This window comes from Asterias amurensis, chromosome 22 (assembly GCF_032118995.1).
Source record: "Asterias amurensis chromosome 22, ASM3211899v1".
NCBI classification, from domain to species: domain Eukaryota; kingdom Metazoa; phylum Echinodermata; class Asteroidea; order Forcipulatida; family Asteriidae; genus Asterias; species Asterias amurensis.
Genome location: NC_092669.1, coordinates 528,065 through 553,706, shown reverse-complemented (window position 1 = coordinate 553,706; position 25,642 = coordinate 528,065). Strand labels below are relative to the sequence as shown.

Below are 25,642 nucleotides of genomic sequence, written 5' to 3'. Positions count from 1 at the left end.
GTATTAAGAATAAGGTACAAACCATTTATGAACTTTCACTTTTTATAGGACGCAGAGTTGTCATGACCCTCAACAAAATCCAAAACTCAATCGTGGATCTCCTATTTTGTAGCCAAATATAGACTTGATCTGGACCACCGGGCTGACATACCCCGTGTTTGTGAAGACTGAAAGACACTTAGATTGAACTTGACTCGTATACAACAAAGAATCACTGCATGTTGTATGTGCCACATGCTGTGACAAACACTGTGGGGCAGCCAGGGTCTGACCCCTGGGGGTTGGGTCACTGTGAGCAGAAAAAAACTGCCCCAGTAATTCATCGTTATTTTTAAACTATATACTTTTTGTGTTTGCGTATAGATTTAACATTTATTGTTTATTGTTAACTCTGTAAAAACTGTAAATTGAATTTTGTCGAACCCTTGGTTGTTTTTTATTCAGATTAGATAAACCATAAATAAAATACGATTTGTAGTCACTGTTACAATTATGGCGAATAAAACTTACTTGGTTAAGAGTGCAGCATCTTTTGATATAAACCTTTTTTGAGAGAATCATTGCACTTTGGGGTAATGTAGTACTGGGAAAAGAAAGAAGTTTTGTAAGTTACAGCTGTTGTATAGTGTCACCGGTCCTCTTTTTGGTTGCACAGGAAGTTGGCAGATATATATATATATATATAAAACTATGTTTACGTCAAATTAATTTGTTTTTTCCTGCTCGCCATTTTGGACAAAGGTTCAGAATACTGCCGCCATTTTGATTTCGTGATCGATATGCAAATAAGGGGAACTTGATCTTAAACGGGGATTCTGTATCGTGAATATTGCAGGCCTGTTAACGTCTTGATGTCTTTGCCAACAATGTATTCTTGTTCAATTAAAAGCTGCATATTTTGAATTTATTTTGAATTTAATTATCGGAGTACAGTATCGATTACCAGACTCGATTAAAAATCGATCATAGTAGAGTGGATTTCGTTCCATATAGGAATGCAACACTCTCTTTAACAGTCCGCAGGCTAGTATTCGGATTGTCGAAGCTTACCAACACACTTCGAATTAAGCGAGTCGATAATGCCGAAAGTATTGTGTACAAACATTCCCATCAAATGATTTACCGTTCGACATTTCTATCATGAGCAAAACAAAAAAACTGGAAAAAAAAAAAAAAACAGCGTGACGACGGAAATGTGCCCGTGGGGCCGATAGCGCTGTATCCACGGCATGAACAATCGTTGTTTCCACGCTGAATGGGGAAATAACCAACTAATCCTTCCATAACCCTTGAAGGCCGCGCAGACCGGCGGTTATAAGGGACGTTGGTTGGGAGTACCTTCAAATAATTCAATTAATGGATTTTATCCTGGAATCGCGCGTAGTTAATGGGTAAGGATTAGAAGAGAGTGGGTTTGCCCTGGCTGCATTAAGAGGGGCAAGGCGGGGGGGGGGGTAGACAACGCTGACGAGTTAACCCTTTTGTTCGTTTATATATATTTTGTTCTCATCTAGTCTTATCATTAAGTTTTTTTTTCCTTTCTTATTGATGAGTGTAAGTCGTATTGTATCCTCCTATATTTATTATAGAGTATTGCACCAGGCAACTGTTAAACACACGCCCTGGAATGACATAAACCGCCCCCTGATGTCCACTAAAAACCCAACAGCAATAAACATTTATTGTACCTGCGGACGGTGGCCAGCGTATAGAACAAATTGATGCGTATGTACCACAGCTTGCCATGGTCCCAGGAAAGGAAATTACTGTCTAAATACATTGAGTTTTCGCTTCTTTTCTTCTGGTATATAAAGGCTGCAAACGGCTGCAAAAATGTTGCTATCCCAAGAAATAATCAACTTTCGTTTTTGGTCTTCTTTTCAGTGGTTCTTTCTGTCACAAAAAAAAACTGACCTCAGAGCTGCAAAGTGCCGCACAAAAATGCTGCTTATAGCTTGCTACATCCCAAAAAATAATCACTTGCGTTTTGGTCTTCTTTTGGTCTTCTTTTCAGTGGCTCTTTCTGCATGGTGCTTGAGCACTTAATTGTTAAATGGGATCACCCTATATCCCTGCAATAAATCCCTTAACCTTGTCAGCCATAACTACGTTATTGTATTGCAGCAAATTGCTTTAAACGACTCCTTCATTTTCAGTTTCCTTCTAGTCAGTGTAGGCGAGGGAGGTTTTTTTCTATTTTTATTGAACTCCTTTTTTGTCATCACTCCTTCGGAGTGCGGCTTGTGACCAATTAAGAAAAGGTGAAGAATTAATTTGGGTGAAAGTCCGGTGGGAGGCGAAAGTCGGAATTAGGTAATTTCATTTCAGATGTTGATGCTTTTTTTTTAAATGTCGTGGAAGATACATCTAAGAATCGATAAGTTGGAATATTTGAAATGATTATTGGCTGAGGAGGTGATCAAGCTGAAGCAATCTTTCTTCTTCTGCTAAAGATTCTCTTTTAAGATGATTATTTTTGCAAATATCTCCTCTTAGATTTTGATTTGGAGGTTTAGTGATGTTTTCAGTGCAATAAGGATACGTTTTAATATTACCGTGTGGTAATTCTGTATGCAAACTTATATATATTTCTTTATCTCTCATGTGATTAAAAAGAAAATCCTAAAATAATTAAATAGTTGAAAACAAAATATTACCCTTCGAATTAGTACGTCATTGAAGCCAGTGATAAAGAAATGTTTTCTCTCCCCACGGTCTTTTGGGCCCTTTCGCACGAGGCAACTTTTACAGGCAACTTGGACACATCCAACTGCAGTGCATGCTACAGGACCACTTTGCCACTTTGGTAGCTTAAGTGATTTCTCAAACAATGTCTTACGATTCCCAAAACAATGTCAAAATTCAAACTTGAATGGATTCTCTTCTTGGAGTATGCCCGTGTGCAGCGCTCCAAGCGTCCACTGTTGGTCATCAAAGATGGCAGTCAAGGCAATGGATCTATTCAACCAAATTATGTATCCGTTTCCAAATGAGGTATACTATTGTAACAACATACCCCAATCTGGGTATCAATAATACTTAAAGCTCCACTATAATCCAACCCAAAGATAATGAACAACCTGGTGCTTATATTGGATTGGGTTGTAATCCAGTTAATTCTCCATCTTTAAATCACTCAGCTGGGAATAGTTTAGAGACAGGATACTAGACTTTAATAGGTTAAATGGCCACAGCGTGTGACGTAGGCAGGCTGAATTGTATAATATACAGAAGCTTATAAATGTGGTACTTTACTCTTTTATTTTTATGAATCATAGTTAGCTAAAGGTTATGTTTAGTACAATACTAAACATCCTGAGAAACAAAGCAAGACTATTTAGATGTCAATGTACATATACATGTACAATTTCGCCCCTTTATGAAAAGCTAAACATAGTATATCCCTGTAGGTTTCTCAACAGTATGTACAACATTATGACGTATGACAATGGAAACCTCTAATGCATACGTTTTAAGATGTCCTTAATAAGTAAAGTTTATCACACAACGTATGATACAAAGTTGATGAGGCAAAGTTGCCATAAGTTTGGTCTTGTGTTAGTAATTTAGATTCCATTCCATTCCATTGTCCATCTGTACTGTTTTCTGATGGCCATATTTTTTAAGAGTGGTCTAAAAAACAGAAATCGTTTTAATAGATGGACAGAAGCTGGGTTAGAAAGCATAAAATTCAATTTGTTTCCAAATAACGTTGTAATGACCAACAATTTGGCTGATAATTTGTCTCTGCGCCCAACCTGTCTGCCAAAGAATTCCTACCATCCCTGCTACACAAGCATGTCTGGTACATCATATTCACAACACGTGTACCAGATGAAATAATGGTATAATTTAAATCTAATATGCATCTTGAAGGTATCGCAAATACCCTAGTGATCAACGTAGCTTAAATCAAGTCCGTGCATTTCCCACGTCAAACTTAAAACTCTACGAAAAGTCTGTGGAAAATCCGTTATACAAGACTAGGTTTCCAGCGTTCCGTGTCATCCACGCACGTGTGAATGTAATCAGCGTGTTTTCCCGTGTAACTGCGACCGTCTGTGTGGCGATAGAGACGGCGGGCCATGAGAGCTGAGCACGCGGACAGAAGCGGCTCGGCCGTAACCTTGAGGCAAATCTCTTTTCGTAAAATGTCACCACAAGAGCCCTCCGTAATTAAGTGTTCTTAGAGTTACGCAGTAGGAGATGACTGGGACAGTGGGAGTTGACGAGGGATTTTTTGGCAACAATTCTTTTTATATGAAGGGGGGAACTGTAGACAGAAACATGAGTTCATTCGTTGATTTATTTTAGTCTATATAAATTCAAGAATAAACCATGGATGAAAAATACAATATTAAAAAAGAAGACCTGCCGATCAAATTATCAAATTACTCAGAGAGTATTCAATATATTTCGACTATAAAGTCGAATATAAAGTTTAAAAAACTATCATTACATGTCCTCCGGATGTGCTTTCGATTGTGAAAATATTTTTGATAGTGTGTGTGAATGCTTCTCTGTTCTTTTAACAAAATGGAACACCCAAAGTTGATTGTTTTTAGTCAGGGTACTGAGTTTTTGAAAACTTACCTATATTTTATCAATCCTGAACCTTCATTTCAAATAAACAAAATAACGTCTGTGTCTTATACTAAAGTTCTTTGACACGTTATCCAAGGGTTGAGTTTGAATGACAGAAATCATAACATTACCACTTCTACTTTGAAAACTCACTGAACTTTTTTTCTTTCTTCCCAAAAATTGTTGACCTCGAGGATGTACTTTGAAACATACGAGACTCCTTGTGAGTGGCTTTCCCGAATGTAGCAATTCAAAAACCAGAAGTGTCAAGTACGGAAGCAGATGCTTGTAGCTTCACCGCCTGGTAGCAGAGGCTACATGACAACCCTTGTCCTTAACTGCACAAAATTCACATGAAGTCTCGATGCCAAATGAGCCTAACACATTGTACAGACGGTTTATTTAACTAAGATTCTCCTTTTATAAGGGCGAGATTTTTTTCTTTGTTGCTAGATTTTCAGAGCAAAGTTTCCCATCCAACAACCCTCGTGTACCTGAAAGACATCAACTATACTACAACTATGTTTGGCTTGCATTAGAATCAGTAAACATAAATAACCAAAATGCTATCTTAGTATAACACATCGTGAGAAACGGCTCCCTCCGAAATAATATTGTGTTTGAGAAAGAGGTAATTTCTCACTCAAATATTTAAAGACTTTTTGTAGACGTGTCAGGCCTTTTTGATAGGCAACTGAAAGCCCACAAATTTGTGCAAAAAGGTTTTTTTTCACGGGTTTGTTTTTTTCTACATATGTTGGGATACACAGAGTGAGACTACTGGTCTTTAACAATAACCAATAGCGTCCAGTGCCTTTAAACTCTGCGTAATAGTATACATTTCTGTCATTCTTTTACATACCCTTTAAAAAAAAACTAAAATCCGAAAATGCTAGTAAACACGGTCGACCTTACTTCAGAGATCGCGACAACAGATGTCAAAAGTATTTTAGTCGACTGAATATTGATAAGCATCTAACTCTAATGAGTAAACCGTAAATATATCGTCGAGGTAGTTTTGGTGCTGGGCCGACTCTCTTTGGTGGAGGCTTTTTCTTCAAGTCCGACCCAAGGACTTCTCATTATCGTGCGGCTATTAAAATTCCATTATTTTTATTGTGGCATTTACTTGTTCCTTCTTTTTTTTTGGTGGTGGTGGGGGGGGGGGGGAGGGGAGGGGGGTACAGCTTTGTTTAGAAATTCTCTGTTTATATTTGTTTTTACTCTTCGGTTCATGCATGAGTTTGTGTTAAGATAATGCGCAATTCAACTGCAGATTTGTTGCTAATAGTTTTCTACTAGATGGAGAAATCTATAAATTAAAGTTTTGAATTTTTGTCTAAAAACTTAGCCATCAGTGACTCTATAAACTATATCCATGCATTGCTGTTGGATAAAGCAGTGGAATTTTGAGGAACGCGTCTCCATGAAACATATCAGAATCAGTTCTGTGCTGTAAAAGAATATTCCTTGAAATATTTCATATTCTTAGTCTGGCGAATAGATCCGTAATCGGGCAGTTTGTGACTCGGTCCACACACGTGGTTTGAAATCTTGATATATGAAGCCCAATCAAAAACTCTCACCAATTGCATTTATTTGGACTGTGGGGTAAAATAGGCTCTCTTCGCTTGTTAAACCAGGGGGATACACAACTTGTTTTATCCCAGCGATCTTAAACCCTGCCCTGCCATATCCCACAGGCGCAGGGCAATTTCCGCGATGTCATTAGGGTGAGCTCCCCTGGGGAAAGTTGTTTCCTTACTATGAGAACCCAAACCTTAAAGGTGCTTTCCACTTCGAAAACTTTGTGACATGTTAAAAACCTTTAAAGGGGTTCCTTTGATATTTTATAATCTGAAGTGTTGTGGGTACAAGTTTCCTGAAATGTCCAAAACATCAAGTGCGGGAGACCAAATAAGGTCATTTGTTGACATGAAGTCCGGTGATTGGTGGGTTTTGTATCACGTGATACCATTTTGGAACTTGCATTTCTTATTGTTCATACCTATTTGTGTGGCTTGTTGGATGTTCACTTCACGTAGTTTCTTTGTTGTGGCAACAAAGACAAACTAGCAAACCTGTATGGTATTTACGAGGTAGAGTGAAGCGTTTGTTTTATTCGCACCTTTCAGTCTGTAGCCGCATGAGATGTTCAACTAGAAGAACGAACCTTTCAAAACTACTGCCGTGATTCTGAATTGAAGATCTAAAACAAATTCGTTTACGTCATCGTGATGACGTCACAGTTGTTATCTGCGTAACATGTGTGTTTTGGTCAAATTTCTCTAATGAATCGAGAGTCAGTTATTATCTAGTCTGTTAATCCCTGAGCATTAACGGCTTTAGACGGATTAAAACTTAGCGCTTGGTATTTAGAAACTGTAGATAGAAGCAGACCTTAAGTTTCAGTAAAGGTTTTGTTGAAACTTGTGACGCTGTAAGTTTCCGTTTTAATGTTTCTCATTGTTCCGTTTGATCCAAAACATGCAAATTTGTATAGTCAAGATGGATAATGTACAAAATGATATGAAATTTGGTACAAGATGAACTGCAGCTTAGTTTAAGCGGTCATATTAAAAACTCTTCTGGAATTTCAAAGAAGTCCGGCTTGTATTTTGGACAGTCTATGTTTTACGTAGCCGTAAGCCGTCAATTCGGACACGGGTTTAAGTTTGAACTCAACTTGGTCTAATTTGGTTCTAAACTAGTTCCTTGACTTACTGTAGAGGTTCATGTCCTACTTACACACACATAATTGTGACTCACCATTTGCAGTATACCCGTCTATCTTTCAGCAGCCATTATTCAGGGTGCTTTTATTTTAGGCTACCAAGGTCTAGTACCCGACCCTCGGAAGCAGACTCCTTTTATGATAACAGCAACACCACAGTCTGGTTTATATCAGCTAAGTTGCTAAAAACGCTGAGACAAAAGCAAAATTGCCAAGTCACGTTGTATCTCGCACGAGAAACGAGTTTATACGGAGTTTTCAAGTTTGTTTCTTCTTGTGACGATGATATAGATATCTCAGTTGTCTAACAATTGTGAACATTTCATCTCCCCCAAAATGGGTCTTCATCAAGTTTTTGTTTCAATTTAATCTTCATTGTTTTAAAGTAGCGTGAATGTGAAGCTAGTTTTACCAAGCTGGTAATGTCTAGTGACGTCATTGATTACATCATTAATGTGACGAATAAACTCTTTGGATATCGGCTCAGCTATTTTGATTTTAAAGTAACTTAGTTACGTCTTTGGATTTATGGAGTAAATTTGTTATTTTTAGGGTAAATGGATCATTTTTAGCCTACTTTCCCTCTCTAATTCATCAAGATAAGCCTTCATCCATCCATTATGATCTGTATCTACCCATGACTATGTTTATCTTACCCCCAGGCCAAAAACAGATAAAGTGTATGAACTTTGACACCAATGGCTTTTTTTATATCTAGGTGATGAAAGCTCTAATAACTTGCAGTGAAAATCTCAACCACGAGTATGTACCTGTCCCACCCTAGATAAAAACTGGAAAAGATAGTAATCTTGGACTCTTGACTGATTTTAGTGTGTGTTGAGTACCTTCGAAGTGTCCACTTTGCTTAGGGCTTCCTGTGCTCTAGGGCGATGACTGTACACTACCTTCAGCGTTTGTGCAAGCATGAGATAAAATAGGTTTTTAATGAACGGGGGGCTTTAACTCCATGGGACCCTCGAGGGGGTTCAACCCCGTCTGTGGCCCCAGGGCTTTGGGGGGGGGACCTGTACGCTCGCTGATCTCCACTATCGTCAGGTGTCATGGTATGGTCTGGGGTTTATACAACAACAACTTAGTCAGTTTATTAGTTCGGACAACTGTACTGGAGTTGAGAGGGCAGTTACTAAAGCCCATTTAGCAAGGCTCCCTTGCTAAATTGTAGCACGGTTGTAATATTTTACAAAACGCACCTCGTGTGAAAGGACAATTCTTTCTACTGTCCTGTAAAGTTGTCTTGCAAAATCTTGCAAAACATTGCTACATTTTACAACCATGCTAAAATTAAGCAAGGGACCCCAGTTAAATTGATGTCGTGTGAATAGCACTTTAAAGACAGGGGAGGCGCTTTGACTCTGGGAGTTTGGCCCTGTGCCCAATTCCATAAAGCCTGTAAGTAGAAAATCCTCCCTTAGCACAGCAAAATGATGCTTAGCAGGAACAGGTTTACCAGCCAACATTTCAAAAGGTTATACTGTTGGCGTCAGAGCCCCACCCATTTCTTGCTCGGCAAAACGAAATTTGCTTAGCAGGATTTTTCTGCTAAACAGCGTTATGAAAAACCAGTCGGGCTCTGACTCTAATCCCACTTTTTGATGATATAAAACAAATGGGATTAACTTTGGTTTTTATGTACAGGTGCATGTATGACACAACTTGATGATTTGGGTGATTTGATTTGGATGATCTGACCTTTAAGTGACCCCACATATAGGGTGAGGGTTGGTACGTTTGCAGCCTGTTGAACCACAACGCTGTATGGAAAAGCCATTTTCAAATATTTTGCTTGATAAATAAAGGGTTTAGTACTTTTCAGCAAGGTCACAAAATGATCTCAGAAGAGTAAAGGAATTAAGAGGTCAAGTTCACGGCTAAACTAAATTTCTCAAAAAAATAAATGAAATGAGCATCTACTTTTTAAAGTTGTCTTATATCTTTGTTTGGATTATACAGCCTGTAGGGCCTATGGATCTCAACCCAGCCAAGCAACAGATGTTGAACTGTGTTCCTTATTAACCCCAAATAGAAACCCCCACCGGACAATCCGCTGGACTAGATAGGCATATAGGCTATCCCAATAATCTTAGTCACATGTTCAAACCAAACCTACTTGTTTTAATTAAACTCCACGGGTGCTCAAGACACTTATTTAATGTCATCTTCTAAGATCAAAAGAAATGATAAGACTGTGTCTTCCTTGATGAGGATTGCCTCACCGCCGATACATCTTTCTTTGTGTCCCCCTGACCATGCCCTGACCGATACATGCTGCTTGGTGTGGGCCGTGTTTAAGAACACCCCAGCCTGCCGTCCAGTGGAGGCAGCGGCTCTACGCTGATACCCTGTGGTTTAACTATGAAAACAGTATGTGGAGGGTTTGTTCACGGTCGCTTTGGAATGGAATATTAGGGATTCAAACGGCGGTGATGGAATGTAGCTTGTATATGTGACATATGGGATGAGTAGTACGTGTATCTTGTAAGATTTGTGCGTCTTGGAGTGTGGTTCTTGTCTTGGAGGAATGGCCGAGTTTTACACATGCGAAGGTCATACCCGAAAGGTCATTATTGTGAAGAGAGTGTCATCATGGCGTCTTAAACTCTTGTCACACGACGGCAATTTAACTGGGGTCCTTTGCTTAATTTTAGCATGGTTGTAAAATGTAGCAATTGTTTGACAAGATATCAAAAGAAAACTTTGACAGTACATTGTTGCCTTTCACACGATGTACATTTTGTAAAATTGTATAAGCATGCTAAGATTAAACAAGGGACCCTTGGTAAAGGTCTCCCGTGTGAAAGGGACTTTAGGTAGAACATAGAGCAAGGAAGAGAGTGTCATCATGGCATCTTCTCGTTATGTGAATGTGAAGAGGACAGTTTTTATCACATCTTTATATCTACCCGTAAGAAGTGTAACCATGTTTTGCAGACATCAGCAAAATTATCTTTCCAATTGAGTTAACAAATCTGTACTCAAACCGCTTGATTAGAGATAGCTCTCAAATCGCTTGATTTATAGAGATAGCTCCGGGCACCATACATAAGCCACTACCATAAAGAAAGGTTCTGTATCTATTTATAGACGAGCAAAATGATGTCATACACCATAAACATGTTAGAAACCCATCAATAGAAATGAAGCAAGTTCAACTCCGGGCATGGAATCATAAAGAATTACAAGTTGAGGCCAATGACTTCATTGAAATCATGATACAGCGATAGCATTCGGAGTTCCGTCATCCAAGGCGTTTTGATGAATTGCAATGGGAAACCAACGCCACACAACACATGTTCCACACACTAAAGGGAAGCGTTTTATCAAAGACTGTGGTCTTTGAAAGGCTGGTAAAGGAGACTAATATGCTTACAAGTTTCACCTCTAGAGGAAGTTAGGGGTTTTCCGTTTGAATCGAAACCAAATAAAAAAGCCGCACTGAAGACTGTGAAGGATGCACTTTGAATTCCAGAAGCTACTTGTTTTTTTGTATTGATGGGAAACTGGTTTGTGTTGAAGCACTGAGGTCGAGTTGACTTCTTACCAACTTAGATCTATAACACTATGGTCAAAATACTATAGAGTTTCGATTGGTCGCATTCCATATATGCTTCCCTAGTAAATAGAAGTATTCTTTATATTGTTAATAGAGACCAGACTATCTTAGACCTCTCAGCCTCAGTTTGGGTGCATTTGTTTGGATTAGAGGAGAGATTTTCAGGTTATTATATGTACTGTCCCTCATGATTTTCTGAGCTTCAAAAATACAGAAGCAAAACAGAGTGGTAATTCATTCTCGTATACACCGAGGAAGGTAAAAACCACCGGATCCTCAGCTAATACTTTGGCCGTCTACTCACAGGTCTGAGACCCACTAATTATTCTCCATTCTCTCGCCCGATTACCTCCTCGACTCGTAACCTCATTTCACACTCGATTTACCATCTCAAGGTTTCCGATGGGGGGGGGGGGGGACACCACAAAATCCACCTCGGGTGTATTTAGGGTGAGATTAAGAAGTTTGCAAACTTCTCTTAGGACAAATTACAGCTGGAAATTGTTCAAAGAGAAAGATGGAAACAACCCCCGGTTGTTTGTGTCCATTTCTCTGTTGTGTAATTGGCTTTTTATAACCCTTGGGTTTGATTACTGAGGTAGAAAGGGTTTGATTTTACATTTTTTTGTATGAGTCTTTCGTTAACCGGAATATTCATTATATGTTTGTTTTTTGCAAGTTATTAAAGGAGTAAGCAACATGGGTGTGGAACATAACAATGCATCCCTGTAGGCCAATAAGAGAACATAAATTACACGGAGGTACAAATACTGCTGATGTAAAATAAAGAACCGTTTGACGAGAAGTTTTACATCAACTATTTTGTTTAGAACAAAATGTATGATTTACCTCTAAAAACCTGCAACATTAATGCTCGTCCCCCCTTAGTATGTCGAGTCGATTTTTTGTGTCACCTTCAGTTGTTTCTTTCACGACGAAGTGCCCGTTAAAACCTCGTCTGTGTTTCTCTTAACCACTCGAGACGCATCCATTACGGGTGAAACACGCTCTCTCTCTCGTTCACGATTCGCGGTGAATTTACCCGCTAAAACGCTCTCGAAACACTTCCAAAACGACGACCACCCTCCCCAAACACCCGGACAGCAACAAAATGCCTCGAGATTAATGGCTGATTTGAAGTGGAAGCTCCCCTAAGATAGAGTTATGTCTACCCCTTCTCTCTTGGATTGGAAAGGATTTGTTGTTAGTCGACAAGTTTCCGAAGAGCTAGAATTTTTTAGAGGGAAAGGAGAATGAAAAATTGACGGCTTTGAGTTGGACAGGTTGAAGTGGACTTTAAGCTAATGGTCTTTATACAGAGGGGGCGGGGATATCGTTTGGGGAAATGTTTTTGAGGGAGAGTCAAGTTCCTTTTTCACGACACAATATTGTAATTTTTGTATGACATAGTTGCCAACATGGAAAGAAACCCACTCTTTGTGATGTTTCATGAAAATTGAGATGACCGACATTTAAAGATCAATACAGGTTGTGTTTAAAGCGCCGATTTCAAAAGGCACACACATTAGCTAAGCACAACAAAATTATGCTTTACCAGAATAACATGACCACCAAATTACTAAAAAGTGTTAACTCTAACTTATAAGCGGAGAGGAAATCGATAGGTAGACAAATTACCATTGATTTTGCGTTTGAATTGGGAGACGGGTTTTAGGAGGCAGGATGCAGTTAGTGAATCCCGAAGTTAAAGCAGTTTGAGGTTATAGAATTTTGATGGAAAAAAAATATTTAAAAAAAGTTGATGAGTGATACCTTTTAGAAGTCCTTTGTTCTTTATTACTTAGTGTCCATTCTCACTGCATCCGCCTAATGACATCCATTGTGACAAAAGAAAATAGTTGTCTTTGACAAGATCCCTGGAGGCAATTTATCGACAGACTGAGTTTTGTCCTTTACCCTAAGAATGACTTGAGTATCTACCTGCATAGCCACTTAAACCCTAAAGAGCTCATCCACGGTACTAGTTGTATGTCAAGACGGACCTGTCAAGTGCGTATCCACGAGCACTTAAAACTGATGGCGATACTACCACTTTATCCTACCGTGTTTCCTTCGTTTTGTACGGCCTCTTCATCCGGTCGCCGCCCGCTCGAGATGGAGCTTATAGTTGCTTAAAAATAAAAACCCACTTAAAATAGCTATTTATTTCAAACGCTGGCTTTCGTGTGACGTTTATTCTAAATTTTCTGTTTGAATTGTGGTAATTTTGTAGTTTGATAAAAAAGACTACATCACTAACTACGAAGCTTTCGTGAAAATAACAAATAATTTACATTATTTGTCTTATAAACGCTATTTTGTCGATGTCGAACTTATTTTGTTATGGCAAATTTTCATTATCAATAGGGAATAATAATGTCAATCTAAATAATGATAAAAATGAGATAACCCTCTACGAGTCGTAAGCCCCGCCTCCCCCCGCCTCCCCCCTCATTCAAATCTAACTTGCAACCCATTATGGCTTTTAGCTAAATTCGAATCAGACATAAAATACACTTAAATATGGTCCATTTGTAATACAGTTAAGAGCTTAGTCAATAACCATCAATTAGGGTGGGATGAGAAAGCAGTGAGAAAGTGACGACCAAAATGTCCCGCGATGTAACCACATGACGTACTGTATTTAAAATCTAGGTTTATCGGTCGATGGGGGTGTGCACGATTCATCACACCATAGAGGAAGACACTAGGCGTTGCGATGTCTGCCTGCCCAAAAAGGCCATCTTCATCTCTTCTTTACTTCAGAATAAACTAATTATTCCCCGCCATTGAATCATCTTTTCATTTTTAAGGTCTAGATTTAAAAAGTGACTCCCTCATCACGACATTAAGAAATCGGCCGCTTGTCGACAGAACCGAGAAATATTCGTTGTTTCTCCGTACGTTGGTAACGACGGAATAGCGGTTTTTAATTTGCGATGTCTGTTGCAACACATAGGTCTTGAGGGAGAGAGGGATGGGGGTGGGTGTGGGGGATTGTCATGAGCCACCGGCCTTCAATAAAACTCGCGTGAATTCTACGTTTTCTCGTGGGCATTGCTAATCTAAAAAATCATTGGATGATTTAACCAACCAACTAGATGTGTGTTTTAATTGCAACACCAACTATAAGTAACAGCTGTGCAGTTGCGCTGAGGGTGCTGTGCGTCCCGAAATGCGACCACACTAAAATTCATTACAGATGTTTCGATACCTGCTACCAATACGCCATGATGTAAAAAGAGGTTTATGATCAGATGGGTGCGAGGGTTTGGGTGTTCAGACTGTCATATTGATCCTACAATTAACCGATGACATATGTCATGAATTGTCATCCATCCAGCCCCGCCTTCTTTGGAGATCTGTTTAGGATGACCTCGGGATAAGGTTCATGTATTTGTAGTTCAAAAGGTTCGGAAGTTGCTCCACGTTATCGTCTTGGATTATAGTTAGGAGGAAAACAATCTTGGAAACTAGTAGTTGCCAAGTTAAGTTTGTAAGTAGACATGTTTCATGGACTGGAACCCTTTGCTGATTCCCTTAGGTTCCGCTTCTAGAATGGATCCTTCTGCAGAAGCATTTGGTGCTCGATTGGTGATACCATGGTGTTTTTTTTACTGGATATAAAACAATACAAGTGGACATGATTTTATTATATTTATAAAGGATATACCTTCAATTTGAAGGACGAGTCTTCATTATGTTCTGGGAATCTTAGGAATTCTTTAGAGAATCTTAGGTGTATTTCTGAACAAGGGGAAAATAGAGTGCTCAAGTCTGGACATCCTCTGCCATATATGGGCATGCTGGGCTGGAGTAGGCAGCTTGCTTTGTGCTTTCTAATTCGTCAATTAATTTGCATCAAACCATCACTGCGACCAGTAGACTTAGCAAGTATAAAGCCAAAGACTCGGCATCCATACAATACCATTCATGATGACATTACAACCGCAAACTAGATTTATAATAAAATTATATTATCCCCATTCATCGACAAGACGCCCTCCTGGGCGCTATATTAGCGCATACTCACTATTCATCGACAAGACGCCCTCCCGGGCGCTATTAGCGCATCACATTGCTGGGGTGGAGTCAGAAATTAAGTGAGAATTTAATGCAGCCAGTAATAAGGGACTGCATTGATGTATTGAAACCTTGAGGGTTTCTCCCCTTGGTCTAAGATGACTCGTTGATTGCAAGTGACTTCGATTGAGGGCTCGTAGCGGGGGGTGGGGCGAATTGGGACTGCAAGACCTAGTTTTTAATCATACACCATGTCAGATCAACCAATCTAAATTAAGATGTTCTTCGTTCTTCTTGTGGGGATGGATGTTGTCTTGGCATGTTATTTTAAGACTGGGTTGGTGTGGGTGCTCTGTGGTGTGTGTAGGTGTGTGGTTTTAGTGTTATATAGGCCAGGCTGGACGTCAGAAAGTTACGTTGACATGTTATGAGTGTTGGTTTTTTTTAAATCGAGTTGTTGAGTTGTTAATTTGCAAGGTCGACCTGATGTAACATGAATTAAACGATGGGGGCGATGGTGTAACCATGGTTAAAGGAGCACTCGTGACCTTAATTTTAACATGGAGATTTAAAGGTAGTTGAAGTTTTGTGGATGTTGGGGTTTTATTGTTGTTGTAATTTGTTAAGATGAGAGACGAAGTAGGCAAACAATGAGTATGGAGGCATCATTTATAGAAGCCGAGGCTTGTGATGAGATGTCTGAAGACAGACAGACAGCAACATAAACATAAACAAGATCGAACGGACAGACAGTTCTGAATCTAAATCTGAATTATCTAGTCGGCAAAGCATCCTTATGAAAACATATCATACGACCTTGTTGTAGAGACGACAATGAAGACATTTTAGTCATAGATTATTTCAGTCTGCCCTTGTGAGGGGAGGAGGGGAAGGAGGAGGGGGGGGGCACACATATACCTCTATACAAATACCTACATCACTTGTTGGTAACATGGTGCAAAGGTAGAGTCAACCACCGCGTCTGCCTTGATAACGATCGGGGGCAGATCCAGCTGTGGTCCCCCACCCGCCACTTCGAATTTCCCGCTCCCATCTCGATCTCTCGTGACCTAATGCAAAGGAGGTCGAACTTAGCATTTAGTCTTAAAGAGACTACACAAATTGGTTTACTGAAAGACCAAACCTTTCTCGAGACTTTTATATGAGGGTATTAATCGGAAAAAGTTTAATCAAGAATGAAGTAAAGTTCCCATGCAACGTATGCCCGGATTCTTATTTCATTTATTCTTGTTTTAATTTATATCCACTGCTTTTATTCTTTAATTGCATCTTATTTATTTTTAGCAGCATTATTTCTTAGAAACTGAATACCAAATGAGACTGCCTCCTTAGATGTAAGAGTTGGAAATATTGTTGTTCGAGTCTCGCACTGTCCCTTTAAATGCACTGGACACCTTTGGTAATTGTCAAAGACCAGTAATACCAGACCTTTATCACGCTGTCACCATCTTGGTCACGTTCCCTGTTTACATATAAACAGTAATGAATGCTAACATTCATTGTGCATGGCACCAGACTATTATTTCGTCCAGCCTCAGTTTGGTTACAATGAGTTGGAATGGAGTAAAATCAAGATGGCAACATCGAAACCCCTTTTTTTTTTAGTGTCGCCCCTTTAACTACCCGTAGTCTGGATTCCTATCGCATTCGCACACTGGCGGGAGGGGGTAAGATTATCTAGACAGCCCGGGGAAGGGGCAGGGGGAAGTCTTGGAATTGTTCCACTTGACGCTATGCAGGACCTTAGGTATGACGTCATCACCCCCACCAAAGAGCTGAACTGTGATTGGGGAGGGGGGGACCACACAAATCAAATTATCACCTAATTACCAATGTTAAGGTAGATTACTAATATGGCCTGACGCTGAACCGACTAAGATAAGTCCACGCTACTTCAAGATTACAGTTGGAGCTTGTCAGAGTTTGGGGGTAAATGATAGTTCTTTGGCCCATGGAGCAGCCTGAGTCATATAGCTATGGTAACGGATAGATACAAGAAACATACTTCAGGGTTGTCGAGTTAATTCAGCTTTTAGAGTGATAGCTAAGTTGAATTGTTGGTGGGTAAGTCTTGCATGTGGTTTGCGTTCAATGTTCACAAACAAAGCTTGATAGACTGTATCCAAAATTGTTGGTGTAAGCTTCATCATCATGATGGACGACCATACTTTTTCTTTGAGTTCACATCAGTGCAACCAAACCGAGGCTGGGTGGAATAGTCTGGCTCTGTATCATAAGTTTAGAATTTAAATTCACATTTGCTCAGTGCATGTGGAACCAGATCATGATTTATTCAAGGTGACTCTAGTCACGTCTAGTTTTACTTTCATTTCCTGAAATCTTGGACTCCATGATTGATGATAGATACAGGTGAAACAAATGTTCTCTGGATTTGTAGTTTTTCATTCTGGTTTGACCTTCGATCCATAGACACTTTGCCGCAACTGAGGGGTCTCAAATGCCCAACAAATCTTTACTCAGTTGGGGAGTATTCTTTTATCGTCTATCTTTCTTCTGACGTTGCTTTGCAATTTGTTATTGTACATTATCTTTCTAGAGTGATGAGAAAGGAGTATCAATCTGTTACTGCTGCGATTTCTGTTTTCGTACATATAACAATTCTTATTTGTGGCATGTTTGTGTCTCTCAACGACGTGTTGTTGTTAATAGTATTTTTATTTTTTTTTTTTTTTTTTGTGCACACAAATATTTTGTGACGTCAAAACGTAAGAATATTTAGTGGCGGTTATTAAACGTTTGTTTGCTTTTTTTAACAAAATGAAAACATGTAATGGTTAGTTATGAATAAGTCATGAGAATCAAAATAATTATTTTGTATAAACCTCTCTGATATCTGGAGATTTAGCTTCGTCAAAAGAGTCTATTAAAATGCTTCCAATGTGACTGCGACTCAGTAAACACTCCATCGATACGGGGCCAGCTGCCGGGGCGGAGTTGCGGCGCCGTAGATCGCTTCGGAAGCCTACCGTCTATCGTCCCTTGCGACCCGCCACATCCAGGCATCGCAGCCCCCAATGGCTCCCGGGCGACCAATAAGTCGATCCTAGCTCGATTAACTTCATCAACTTTCGATACTACATGAAGAACAGTTAAAGGAAGTGTATCAAAATATATCGTGCATAAAAGTTACATGATATGCCCGTTTTTGGAGTGAAGATGACTGAGCTGTCGATGGCATCCTAAACCATCGTCGAGACAAAGGGCAACAAAAATCTTTCTTTTCTTTCACGGTTCTTTGAACTAAAGCAAATGTCACAGTGTTAATTGTCAAAGACCAGTATCCACACTTGATGTGACCCGACAATTACATGACAAAACAAACCTGTCAGCTTAATAGTCATTGGACTCTCAAGAAAAACCTTAAAAGTATTTACATTGTTTTCAAACATGGGATTTTGGTCTTGCAAGATTTCATATTACGGTTTAATGTAGTATTTGCGTTGTCAGAAAAAAAAAACATTTTTTGGGGTGATATTTTGATAGATTATTTCTGGTAACCACTTTTTCACTTACGTCATCTGTGGGAGACCGATTCCCAAAATATGTGATATTTAACTAGTAATAAGTTCCTTTAAGCTCACCAGTTTCCAGGCCTGTTTTGTCGGTAAGCCACAAACTTTGAGATTTATACGTTGCCATAAAGCAATTCTTGTGATGTTGAAGTGGTCGTAAATTCTTGATATATGTTTAAAGTTTGGCCCTGAGACATGGTGCTTAGCTCAGTCTAATGGTAGGATAATATTACCTATTGCGGGATTTCGTTTTTGGATTTAGTTTACGAATGTGTTTTCATTAAGATAATTGTTTGTTTATGTTTTTATTAATGAGCGTATTTTCCCCGTCACGTGGCTTGTGACGAAGCGGCTAGAGTAACTTAAAACCACATTCATGTCAACTTGTTGCATGTACATAAGAAATGATCAACATCTTATTCATTTAGTTTTATTATTCATTAAGAGGATGTATAGGCTAATTATTTACTCTTGTTAAACGTTGTTTGAAGAATTTTGATGTTTTCAATTTCTACAAACGTAGAGTACTTTGGAGTCAACGTACAGTTAGAGTACGAAACCATAGCAGAGAAGGCATGCTTTTCAAATCACTGTTTTAAACTGTGTATGAACTTTGCAAAATAGACCAGATTAGACATCAAGTACTTTGTGGTATCCACAGCACGCCTTCCCACGAGGTCTTTGTACTTTCTATGTTTTATTTAAATACTTTAGAAAATGATTTTCCATATTTTAAATAGATTATCCCACCAGAGGAAAATACATTTAACTCTTTAACATTTTATCTAAGCTAAATTTTGATGAGGAATGGCATGTATGCATGGACAAACTTTTACATTACTTCAAAGAACTAAATACATCTGAAGAATGAATTTACTTCATCCGTGGCTGAAGTTCTAGCTAACTTTAAAGGGACCACCGCGCTTAGATAACACACTTGCCTTCTAAAGTTCTATTCCCCCATCTGCTACATATCTACTGCACCTTTAAAAGTAGGGTCTCGAAGAATGTAAAATAAAAATACTGATCAAACAAATATTTAATAATGTGCCAAATTATGATAATGATTTCTATTTTAAGTTTACAACCTTAGAATTGTGCCTCAGAAAGATTTGCCTACCTGAAAACTTTAACGAAGTATATTATGGCTGTTGGATTGTAACGTTAAGTGAGTCATTGCTCTGAGTGGGTGCTGAACAAAATTGTTGTTTTTCTTCAGGAGAGGGGGGGGGGGGGGGCTGTGAGGGGGGAGTCGCACAACCTGCCTTGCTCATCAATGACGTCATAACAGTGTCTTCTTCGTGACCGGGTCACCGGAAGTCGATGGATACGAGAGGCGTCTAGCATCTTGATGGAAACTCCCGTGCAGGGGTAAAAGATAAAAACATAGACGTGGCGGTCGTGTGGTGTTCCCTCACGGTAGTGACTGCCCATAGCTACACCAAGTCGCCCTTGGGGTGGGGGGAAATATTGTCAGGCGATCTTTATTTTTAAATGGTGCGGTGGGTTATAGGTTTAATCATGATGTTGCTAGAATTATGCGGTAAACCATACGCAATGTGACTTTGACTGATTCGTAGTAATTAGGAAATAACATGTTTGATAACTAGCCAATGAGTTTAGCATACAGTACGTTTAGTATGGAAGAAGTGCTCCCTGTGATTGAAGCTAGATTGGCTTATTTCTTTTGTTAGGGAATACAGTGTCATTGAAGCAGAACATTTGAATGTTGGCTGAACAAATCAAAGTCACCTGTGACCATGCAGCAACATATTAGAAGAATTGAATCTATTGGCCTTGTCACACGACAACTTTTACAAGCAACATGGAGGCAGTAGTGCATGCTACAGGAACACTTTGGTAGCACAGGGGTAATTTTTCAAAAATGTCTTGCGATCAACAAACAAAATAACAGAACATTCAAATGTGAATGACTTTTCTTCTTGGAGATTGCCTGGAACTGGTTGCCTGTAAACTGCCTTGTGTGACATGACCCTATGATCGCATTTAAGATTCAAGAAACATTCCCATGGTAAGAATACGCATGCAACGTTAGCACAGTTCGTACCATTCAACTAGGGTTTGATTATAGCAAGTAGCAAGTTGATCTTCAGGATGTCCTGATTGGAGACCTCCAGGAAATGCCTGTCTTCTACATTCACACTGATTTGTGATTTGAAAATTTGCACAATCGACGCTTAAAGCCATTATCAGTTTCAAAACAGAAAAAAGTTCACAGATTTACAAATAACTTACAGGGTTTACAGAAGGTAACAGTGAAAGACTTCTCTTGAAATATTAGTCCATAAAATGATTCACTTTTTGAGAAAACATAAAAACAATATCAGTTCTCGATATCGAGAATTACGGATTTATTCTAAACACATGTCATGACACGGCGAAACATGCGGAAACAAGAGTGGGTTTTCCCCGTTATTTTCTCATGACTCCGATGACAGATTGAGCCTAAATTTTCACAGGTTTTCTATTTTATACATAAGTTGTGATACACGAAGTGTGGGCCTTTGGACAACACTGTTTACCGAAAGTGTACAATAGCTTTAAAGGCTAAAGGTTGATTTCACAAAGAGTTAGGACTAGTGCTAAACTATAAGGACTAGTACAAACTTAAGGCTAGTCCTTTAAGATAAGACTATTTCTTAAGTCTGTGTGAAATCCAACCCTGGACACGTTCTTTAATTTCTCAAAATATTAGCAGAAAAACTTACTTGCGGGCGACGAGCAAGGAACAAAGATTAATTGACTCCTTTTGGAATGAGTTGTGATTGTGTATACTATAGGGAACCAGACCAAAATGTCAAATGCTTTTAAGTTTGTATATCGTTCTTTAATGCAATATATCTTGACTAGGTGCCTATCAGGAAAGTAATTCACGCACATTTTCGCATTATTATCCAAAACAACTTGTCTCCGGAATTATGACTGGTTTTTAAATCCTTTCTCCAACAAGGTTAGATCTCTAACCGGAGTCTACACTGTGTAGCAAAATATACTATACATCTCTTAAATAAAATTAGGAATATTTCGCATTTTCCCATGTCTTGGATATTTCTCCAGTCCGTTCACATTTATCGTCCGCAGCTGCAAGATTAGAACCGATAAATATAGAATCTTGCTCCACTTTTTCCTGTGTTTCACGGTGGCGGGGCGCAATCCATGTTCCCCGACCAATACAGATTCCATCGCTGCGGTCGGCACTCCGGGGGAGAGAGTAGTCAGCGTAAACTGACCTCCTCTACAGCCCGTATCAAACGTCGTGCGGCCCCCATGAGCCGGGATGGTCCGCGCTGGTGGTTTACTTGCAGGTTACGCGTAGGAAACTGGAGATGCAGATTTTGTTTGTCTGTGTGGGTGATTGGTTTAGACAGGTGGACCCTAGGTGGGGGTTTGAGACGGTAAACAAAATTCACGATCTGCTGAAGGGGGAACCATTTTTTCTGTCTTTCAAACAAATTTATTTATTGAAACTATGAGTTCATGATCGTACAGTGTTATTAAAAGTTGGAATTAGCTTTCGTCAAGCATGTATTTTCCATAAACTTCCATACACACAACTCTTAGTGATGTTATCAACCCTTTGAGTAAGTTCTCAGTGACAACTTCCTCAGAAGTGATTTGTTTCACATAATCAGTAGGAATATGTTTGGGACATCACCCCTACCCGATCTGACTATACCTAGCGAGAGGCTTGTTCAACCCATTGACCTGTCACCATACCCTGTCAACCAGTCTATTTGTCATCATAGCTTGTCGTCCAGACAGTATGTCACTTTCATGGCTGCTTGTCGACTTCCACCCAACAGCTGGTTTCAGCTGCTCACTGCGTATTTTCCGTTTTAGTTTTTTTTTTCTAGCTAAAGGCAGCAAACGTGACGGCGAAAATACACTCCAGCAGCCGATTTCATGAAACGCTATGATTAATCCTATATCGAGTTAGGACGAGTTTTAAACCCGTCATAACTTAGGATGGGTTCAATGTGTCATAACGTATATGGATATGGAAGTTAACTAGTCTAACTAACCTAATTGTAAAGATTGTTAAAGATTTAGTTGGCAGTTAATGGTTTAGGATCATGTCATCCACATTACAATCCATATCGTGATAATTTGTCAATTTGTAAAAGGGTAAAGTTTTTACGAAGAGAAAACAAAAACTGTTTACAATAATTTATGTTTCTTTTGTAATTATATAAACTAATGCCAACAAGGTTTATTGTGGCAAGATGGTCTGTTTGGAATCAAATGTCAGCTATGACATCTTTATGAAACACTGGTTGTATTTAGACAACAGATGGCGCTATAGTACGTCTGTTGTAGAGAGAAATATTTATTGGCGAGCATGTCACTTGTGCCTCGTAGATGGCGCTATAGCTAAAGAGCGGTAGAAGATTTTTCTCCGATGGGTTTATTAATGAAACAAGTTATTGGTCAGCAGTGGCGATGTGTTTGAAGTGTGTGTGACGTGCAGTTGTACATTATATGAGGGGCTTTTTGTTGCTGCGGTTGTAGCAACCTGATGTTGTTGTTGTTGCAAACTGCTGCTGTTGTTGTTGTTGTTGTTGTTGTTGTTGTTGTTGTTGTTGTTGTTGTTGTTGCAAACTTCTGCACATTCCACCATCCAGTGTAATCATAAACACCGAGTGTTATAACACAACAGTGAACTTAGATGCTTCTCACAGTTCGCCATGACTCCCCCAATCATTCAAGTCATGACGTCACTGATTTAATTCCTATCTTCTTAATCTTTCTCTCTCAGGTATGGTTCCAGAATCGTCGTGCAAAATGGCGGAAGAGGGAGCGCTTCCAACAGCTGCAGGGCATGCGTGGTATAGGGCCCGGCGGTGGCTACGAAATGCCTATAGCCCCACGACCCGACGCATACTCACAGGTGAGTCCCCCCGGGTTCCACGTGGGCGACATCACTCAGCCACCGGCGCCCGTTGAGGGCGCCATGCTCCGCATTTGCAGGAACCTGCAAAATCTGCGGCGAGAATTTGACACGCGCAAGCTGGCTTCCGGGCAGGCGGCAGAGGGCGCTGTTGATAGCCAGTCGCCAATGGTAACTAGTTAGTTTCGACTTCTTTCTTCTTCACAAAGCATCGTCGGACTTTTGAGCCCGCCATTGCCTGCCCAGCCTCTTTTGATTCAAAATTATTTTGATTTCATTTTTATTTCTTAAACATGTAGACGGTGATTTTTATTTTTAAAATTTGAGTTGTATTGCTTTACAGTTCGTCTAATGGTCTAATAAACACATTATTAATTTCTTTCTTTAAAAACACAAGTTGTATTAAAGCAGAATTAACAAGTGTTGTTAGTATTCGTCTCATCTGCGCATGCTCTGAAAACAGAGTCTCCTCCCAACAATAGTTTTAATTCTGACGGATTCAGCCTCAAAAGAAACCTTCATTATAAGCCGATTTAAAAGAAGATCGTTAGAGCACTACAAATAAGGTGTCGCCTAAAACACAAGAAAGTAAACAAAAAGGACACAGTGGGTAACATTTTAATACATTTCTGAAACAGAAAAAAAGGTTTTATAAATATTCACCCCTGCTCTTTGTTTCTTTCTGTTTCTCGTTTAAAGCATACAGATTATGGACTAATGGGGCAGTGGGTTCGCAATTTTCATTGTGAAAAGGTACGAGAACCATGTTTTTTTTCGTTTGATACCCACCAGATTGTTTTCATTCTTCCGTCACAAACTCACAATTTTTTCCCTTTTTGTCAAAAAGAATAAACACTCAATTCCAAGCCATGTGTGAACTCGGTTTTTGTTAAAGTTACAATTTATTTCATTTTGTTTATTTTTGCACGTTTCTAACCATTGTTTCCGTTTTTACTTTCGATAATCCGTTTTGGTTCTTCTTCCAATATTTTTTATGATTTATTTTGTTATTTTCGAGTTAAGACTCCACATATCACATCAAGCATGGCTTTACGTTTTGCATGCGATTTATCTCATTAACATTCAGTTATACATTATAAGTTGTTTCTTAATTAGTTTCCAACCGGAATGAACTATTGCAATATTATGACGCATGTAAGCACGTGGCATGCATCATGAAAACACAAGCCGAGCATTTTGGTCTGGTACCTTGTTATCAATGATTGATATTAACTTCAGAATTAAATTGTTACCAGACACTTCAAATTTTTAAACTGACACCAAATAAACATCAAGATATATGACCATGATGCTCTGTGGTGTTTTTTTTTTCCGAATTTAATGTTTTTATGACGCAATCAGTGTTTTCAAACTGCACTGTGTTACTTTACACACCTTTTTCTTATAAGCATATTCAGAAATGAATATTAAACATTAATACTTGCATCAAATTGTTTGCAAAGTTTAAAACTAACAGTTTGAGAAGTACTTAGATGTTTATTTATGGCAACAATTTAGGATGAACTACTGCACAACCGGAACATCTGTTTCTGTTAAAGTCGCATAAACAGCGCCCTCTTTTGAATGACGATTTTGAACTACCAACTTGTACCTGCGGTATTGGTGGTTTCTATTGCAAAGTTTTAATATTCATTTACCATCAACGAATAATAGCAATACTTTAGGTAAAACGACATCATAAAATTCGGCACTGCTGTTTGCTTGCATGTCGGTTTAATACATTTATAGTTAGAGGAATTTCAGTTTTGATGAGTTTAGTCTTTTCGATAACTAATGATCTTTTTCTTGTTTTTGATTGATTTGTTTAGATGCAGGCCTCGCCATGGGGTCACAACATGTCTTCACCCCTGACCTCAACAATGAACCCCGCCCCTATGCAGATGCAACAACCTCCTCACAACTCATGTATGGCACCTCAGTCCAATCTCCCCAGTTTTATGGGCGTTACTAATCAGAACCAACTCAACCAGCTCAACCAACTCACACAACAAGCCAATAATCCAATCAACGCCATGGCGCAAGCCGTCACCGCCGGTAACCCCGCCGCTGCACAGTTCATGTCACACGCTGCAGCTGCACAGAATGTGAATACATATAATGGACAGTACGGGGAGAGTGGTGGAGTGATGCATTGTGGGCAGGAGGGTGGAGATCGAAGGACAAACAGTATAGCTGCACTGAGATTACGAGCGAAGGAACACAGCACTGTTGTAGGAATGATGAACGGTTACTCCTAGAACTCGATC

The 25,642-nt window shown here is 39.3% G+C and overlaps 1 protein-coding gene across 4 annotated transcripts in view; it reads left to right on the top strand.

Annotated features, from left to right (window-relative positions):
• LOC139954087 (aristaless-related homeobox protein-like) overlaps positions 1 to 25,642 on the top strand; it is a 46,490-nt gene extending 20,848 nt beyond the window's left edge. For 2 of the 4 annotated variants that reach the window (XM_071953749.1, XM_071953751.1), the window contains exons 3-4: positions 23,244 to 23,546; positions 25,205 to 25,642. In XM_071953749.1, the coding sequence (XP_071809850.1) occupies positions 23,244 to 23,546; positions 25,205 to 25,633 (732 nt within the window). In that variant the 3' untranslated portion in view covers positions 25,634 to 25,642. Of the gene's footprint in view, positions 1 to 23,243; positions 23,547 to 24,074; positions 24,129 to 25,204 lie in introns of all 4 variants that reach the window. The other 2 variants (XM_071953750.1, XM_071953752.1) reach the window with 2 other exon arrangements.